This window comes from Oncorhynchus gorbuscha, linkage group LG09 (assembly GCF_021184085.1).
Source record: "Oncorhynchus gorbuscha isolate QuinsamMale2020 ecotype Even-year linkage group LG09, OgorEven_v1.0, whole genome shotgun sequence".
Classification (NCBI taxonomy): Eukaryota; Metazoa; Chordata; class Actinopteri; order Salmoniformes; family Salmonidae; genus Oncorhynchus; species Oncorhynchus gorbuscha.
Genome location: NC_060181.1, coordinates 9,340,372 through 9,346,481, shown reverse-complemented (window position 1 = coordinate 9,346,481; position 6,110 = coordinate 9,340,372). Strand labels below are relative to the sequence as shown.

Sequence of the window (6,110 nt, the reverse complement as noted above, 5' to 3'; positions counted from 1 at the left end):
AGGGTGCCAGAGAGAGGAAGCTATATACAGGGTGCCAGTAGGAACATATACAGGGTGCCTGGAGTAATTCAGGGTGCCAGATATGTAAAGCTATATACAGGGTGCCAGGAGAAAGCTATTACAGGGTGCCAGAATAGGAAGCTAATATACAGGGTGCCAGAGAATACTACTAACAGGGTGCCAGAGAGAGGAAGTATACAGGGTGCCAGAGAGGTCAATCACAGGGTGCCAGAGAGAGGAAGCTATATACAGGGTGAAAGAGGAAGCTATTTACAGGAATGCCTAGGAGGATATATACAGGGTGCCAGAGAGAGGAAGCTATATACAGAGTTCAATGTTCAGTGCCAGAGAGAGGAAGCTATATACAGGGTGCCAGTACTACATGTACAGGGATACTGGAGTAATTCAGGTAGATATGTAAATGTAGACAGGGATTAGGAGAAAGTGACTGGTAGAAGAATAATTAATACTACTAATAATAGTAAACAGTATGGCAGTAGCATGTGTGTGTGTTTCAGTGTAAGGGTGTGATAGGCGGATATACATTGAAACAGGGCTATAAAGTGACTGGTAGCAGGAATATATACAGTATATATATGGTATAATGGTATAATATATGGTATTTATGGTATAATACTAATGGTAATATACACATGGAAACAGGGAATGAAAGTGGTTATGGTGTGTTTGATGTGAAGCGTAGGAGCAGGATCTGGGTCAGATTAGGAGGAGCTGGGTCGGATTAGGAGGAGCTGGGTCGGATTAGGAGGAGCTGGGTCGGATTAGGAGGAGCTGGGTCGGATTAGGAGGAGATGGGTCGGATTAGGAGGAGCTTGGTCTGAGCAGGAGGAGATGGGTCTGAGCAGGAGGAGATGGGTCTGAGCAGAAAGAGATGGGTCGGAGCAGGAGGAGATGGGTCTGAGCAGGATGAGATGGGTCTGAGCAGGAAGAGATGTGTCGGAGCAGGAGGGGATGGGTCGGAGCAGGAGGAGATGGGTCTGAGCAGGAGGAGATGGGTCGGAGCAGGAGGGGCTGGGTCTGAGCAGGAGGAGATTGGTCGGAGCAGGGTCGGATTAGGAGGAGCTGGGTCGGATTAGGAGGAGCTGGGTCGGATTAGGAGGAGATGGGTCGGATTAGGAGGAGATTGGTCTGAGCAGGAGGAGCTGGGTCGGATTAGGAGGAGCTGGGTCGGATTAGGAGGAGATGGGTCGGATTAGGAGGAGCTGGGTCGGATTAGGAGGAGCTGGGTCGGATTAGGAGGAGATGGGTCGGATTAGGAGGAGATTGGTCTGAGCAGGAGGAGCTGGGTCGGATTAGGAGGAGATGGGTCGGATTAGGAGGAGATGGGTCGGATTAGGAGGAGATGGGTCTGAGCAGGAGGAGATGGGTCTGAGCAGGAGGAGATGGGTCGGAGCAGGAGGAGATGGGTCTGAGCAGGAGGAGATGGGTCTGAGCAGGAGGAGATGGGTCTGAGCAGGAGGAGATGGGTCTGAGCAGGAGGAGATGGGTCAGAGCAGGAAGAGATGGGTCTGAGCAGGAGGAGATGGGTCTGAGCAGGAGGAGATGGGTCTGAGCAGGAGGATGTGGGTCTGAGCAGGAGGAGATGGGTCGGAGCAGGAGGAGATGGGTCTGAGCAGGAGGATGTTGGTCTGAGCAGGAGGATGTGGGTCTGAGCAGGAGGAGATGGGTCTGAGCAGGAGGAGATTGGTCTGAGCAGGAGGGGATGGGTCTGCGCAGGAGGAGATGGGTCGGAGCAGGAGGAGATGGGTCGGAGCAGGAGGATGTGGGTCTGAGCAGGAGGAGATGGGTATGAGCAGGAGGTGATGGGTCGGAGCAGGAGGGGATGGGTATGAGCAGGAGGAGATTGGTCTGAGCAGGAGGATGTGGGTCTGAGCAGGAGGAGATAGGTATGAGCAGGAGGAAGAGCGTGGGATAATTACCAGCAAAATAAGCCCAGTAGCCCCACTCTGCTTGTGATGTCGTTGTTGCTGACTCCTACGCTTATCAGTCATGGCTCCGTTTGGAGAAGGGAGTTACCCTTGTCACTAACCACATTTGCCGTTGAGGAAGTGACTGCAATGGAAACAACCAGTGAGTTTATTTTAGGCAAGGTGCCCGTTGCAAATGTATGCTAATACAAATGAGATAAGATCAACAGAAGCGTTAATCATTCCATGAAAGCAGAGAGATGAACTATTTTTAGGAAGTTGTGCCGATAGAAATAGCTACTATGACTCAATCACGGTTTACAAGGTTTTTTCCCAGTGCTAGAACCAGTTCAGCATCAGTTAAAGACGGCCGGAGTACGGTCACCTGACCAGTTATGAAATTCCTTTTGTAAAAGATCCAATACAGCGTGGTTGTAGAATCTCTAAATAGTGAAGTCAATGTTGCATAAACTGTTTCTGAATGGTCATAATTGATTCACGTACAATAAATGTTTTGTCCTTTCTGTTTAATTTTATTGAGATGTTGACTCAACAGCACAAGTTAAATAAATAAATAAATACAATAAATACAATAAAAATTACTCTATAAAATACAATTAAATAACATAACAATTAGGTATTAGACACTTCAAATAAATAAAATAAATTAAATAAATATGGTCAAATTTCATTTAAATAACATTATTATTATTAGACAACAATATAATGAACAAATAAATAATAAATAATAATAATAAATAATAATAGCTATATTAATAAAAATAAATAATAATAGCTATATTAATCAAAATAAATCATGAATAATAATAGCTATATTAATAAACAAAGAGAAAGAGAAAGACATGATTAATTCAGAATCAATTAGAAACGTATTTTAACTCCTCAATAAGATCTAGCAGCGTATATCAAAATGCCAAAAATACGTGGAATCGTTGTCAGAATTCCTTCGGGTAAAAGGATATGGCGCGGTTGGGTTTGGGTGCTGTGGATGGCAGTTCAGCAGCAGGTTCTGAGAGTAACACTAGATCAAGTACATAGTACTTTAACATTATAGAAATATGCTGCTGTGGTAACACCACGGCAACACATCTGTTGTACAATAAACCCCAAGTATATATAAACTGCTACAGTTTATATAGGTTGGTATAATTCCTCTAGCCTGGTCCCCGGGTCTGTTTGTGCTCTCGACTACTCCATGCTGTCGTGCAAGCCAATGTTTGGCATGTCAACGGGTGGCAAGAAGTGGCATGATGGCACAAACAGACTGGTACCCAGGCTATGATTCCTCATCTTTGACAGAAGAGTATAAAAGCATTGGCTTTAACATAAAACAACAATGCCTTAACCTCAGTCAACTTCAATAGATGAAACGCCCTGTGACTCCTATCAGGTAACCTTCCCGTATATTCCTCATGTAATTACCACCCTCCTTCCAAAAGCTGAATCTTTCCCTCCACACTGTGGCCTGCATCCCAAATGGTGACCTATTCCCTGTATATAAATTCACCCATAGAGCTCTTGTCAAAAAAGTGTAGGGAATAGGGTGGCATTTGGGACGTAGCCTCTGTCGTCAGCCATTTTCGTCTGTCTTTACAAGGCGAACACGCCAAAGAAGTTCTTCCCAGCGCCGCTCTCCAGATGGGGCAGAAGCCTGTTCTCTGTGACTGTCCGCAGCCTGTCTCCCTTCTCCAGGCTGAACACGGCTCCCATGTACACGGCATTATACCATTTTCCTTCACTGGCAGCCTCGCTGTTGGAAGACTTCTTACACACGGTGCGTACGGAGTTGAGCAGCGTCTGGTACTCCTTGTTGTCTTCGGTGCCGTAGCTTGGGGACCAGCGCGTGACCGTGTTACTCAGGTGAACCATGTCCTGGTTGTTAGCGTGCTTGGGGTCGGCCTTGCAGCTGACGTGGAAAGAGACCTGGCTGTAGATAAAGTAGAGGCCCGTCTGGGGAATAACAATTTCGTTGTTGTTGAGTTTAAGATCCCCCTGTGAGAATCCCTGGCCCTCGTCATCTGTCCACTCCACTGAGGACTTGTAATCACCATTGGCGTTGTATTCACCTAAAAGGGGAAAGGAGGAGAGAGAGAGAGAGGTTGGACATGAATATAATTCACTGTAGATATTGACTCGTGGAGCACTACGACACACCTTCTCTATTGAGGCAAGTTGTAAATGAGCAGGTTCAAAAAGAGATGAAGGTTATGTCTTGACTTATATGGTATGTCAAACAGGCTTGATTCATTCACAGCATCTTATCTCATTTCAAGGTCAAGGGTCGAGTGTGAATTGATTAGCATATACTACATTTACATTGTGTGTTTCCAGACTATTCAACATGCAGAGAAGTTCTTTCCAGTTCTACAGTGCTGTTGAAATGACGAACGCTATTGTGCTGAATGCATTGTGTCTCAAATGGCACTCGATCCCTTTTACATATGAGCTCTGGTCAAAACTAGTGCACTATAATAGGGGATAGGGTATTATTTAGGGGGTACAGACAGGCATCGAATGCATTCCTGGATATAGTGTGTTCTTACCTTCTAAATGAATAGCAGCCTTTCTGTTTCCAGAGAGTTGTCTCAGGGTATGCTGAATTTCTGAGGAGGGAAGGAGATGGAGATTTAGAAACGGTGACATCTTCACAAGCCGGGAATCTTCTCAAACCAACTACGTGTGTGAGAGGCTTTTAAGAGCTTGCAAGAATGTATCTCAAATTGCACCCTATTCCCTATATAGTGCACTACTTTTGACCAGGGCTGGGGGGGCGGCGATAGGGCTCTGGTCATATGTAGTGCACTAAAATAGGATGCTATTTAGAATGCACCCTTTGTCAAGGGAGTAGCAGCATATATATATATGTATGTATGTATGTATATACTGACAGAAAAAAGGGATATGAACTCACCATCAGCTTTCCCGGTGTGATCTTGTTTCTGAGGAAACGCGAAACAGAGTTAAAAAGAAAGAGTTAGTCCTGCGATCGGGTTTCATATCGATGCTCAACAGGAGATAGGAAATATACCGAGCTAATGCAGAGACATTTACAGAGGTTTATGGAGGATACAAAGTTATGCCTAGATATATAGTGATATAGCTGTATAGTGAATAGATACATCTAAATAAATGTAAAATGAAAGTACATTTTTATTTGATCAAATTGCTGATGAAATACTCTTGATATTAGCACATCAAATGAGTTCAGATCCAGATCGATTTCAACTAGACATTTTGCCGTTAATAAACATTTATAATAAATGATGATAAAAGTTAAGATATAATGGGATGTAATGTTCTTACCTTGGAGTGACAGGTAAAGAAGAGTGCAGCTGAGACACACAGCGCCATGGCCAGCAGGGCACCACACATCCTCCACCGTCGTGTGGACTTCTCCCGCACCAGGGTCACGGTCGGTGACACAGGGCCATTCTCCAAGTCCACCGTCACTCTGCTGCAATCACCTTCCATCGTTTTACTAGAACTTTCTGCAGATCCCGGAGTAGAGACTTCCTTTACCTACTTAACCCAAGGCAGTATTCGAAGAGAGTTCAAGTAGCAGTTCAGCTTTTTTGCGGTCTAGAAGTTTGTAAAAAATGTAGTGCTAAACTCCAGCAGTCTTATTAGAGGTTGTTTTGAAGGTAGAGATGCTCCTGCTGTGTTTGATGGACTGATACTCTGAGCGCTGCTGTTATATACCATTGTAGCTTCTGGGAAACTCCAGTGATGTCAGTCTGAGTGGAGGCAAGCAGAGGAACAGAGAGTTGAGGGGAGGAGGCATGGGGACTGGTGTAATGGCTGGGGGAACCTGTGGCGTTTTTCACACTTGAAAAAAAAAAAGTTTCACACCCACACGCAGGAAGAGTAGCTATTGCATGCAAGAGCTACTGGGGATCCTAATAAACAAAACGAAAAACCCTGCATGCACACACAGCTATCTTCCACTAACTCTCTCTCACACACTTATCTCAAGTGACACCAAAGCGTATCTCTCAAACTTCATGTTTTACTCTGTTCCATATTGGGTTTTACTTTATGGGATTTTCTTTCTTGGCATTTACATTTTCTGCCTTCATCTTTTTCTTTAGTATCGGCACTGGTGGCTGGTTTTAAGGACAAAGCAGTCTATTGAGCAACAGACAATGTTGTGGTGTTTTAGTA

At 44.7% G+C, this 6,110-nt stretch overlaps 1 protein-coding gene across 1 annotated transcript; it reads right to left on the bottom strand.

Moving 5' to 3' along the window:
* Nucleotides 1–2,703: 2,703 nt before the first annotated feature.
* Nucleotides 2,704–5,619, bottom strand: LOC124042669 (tumor necrosis factor-like). Its single transcript, XM_046360750.1, has 4 exons — nucleotides 5,253–5,619; nucleotides 4,861–4,888; nucleotides 4,493–4,552; nucleotides 2,704–4,015 (listed from the first exon to the last, which is right to left on the bottom strand). Exons 1-4 carry the CDS (start codon nucleotides 5,418–5,420, stop codon nucleotides 3,540–3,542), a joined length of 732 nt encoding a protein of 243 aa, XP_046216706.1. The 5' UTR covers nucleotides 5,421–5,619; the 3' UTR covers nucleotides 2,704–3,539.
* Between the last annotated feature and the right edge of the window lie 491 nt (nucleotides 5,620–6,110).

Coding starts and splice junctions, on each gene's coding strand:
- LOC124042669 (XM_046360750.1), bottom strand. CDS start 5,420: ATGGAAGGTGATTGCAGCAGAGTGACGGTGGACTTGGAGAATGGCCCT. Junction 4,889..5,252: donor TCTTTACCTGTCACTCCAAG/GTAAGAACATTA, acceptor GCGTTTCCTCAG/AAACAAGATCACACCGGGAA. Junction 4,016..4,492: donor GGCTGCTATTCATTTAGAAG/GTAAGAACACAC, acceptor TTCCCCTTTTAG/GTGAATACAACGCCAATGGT.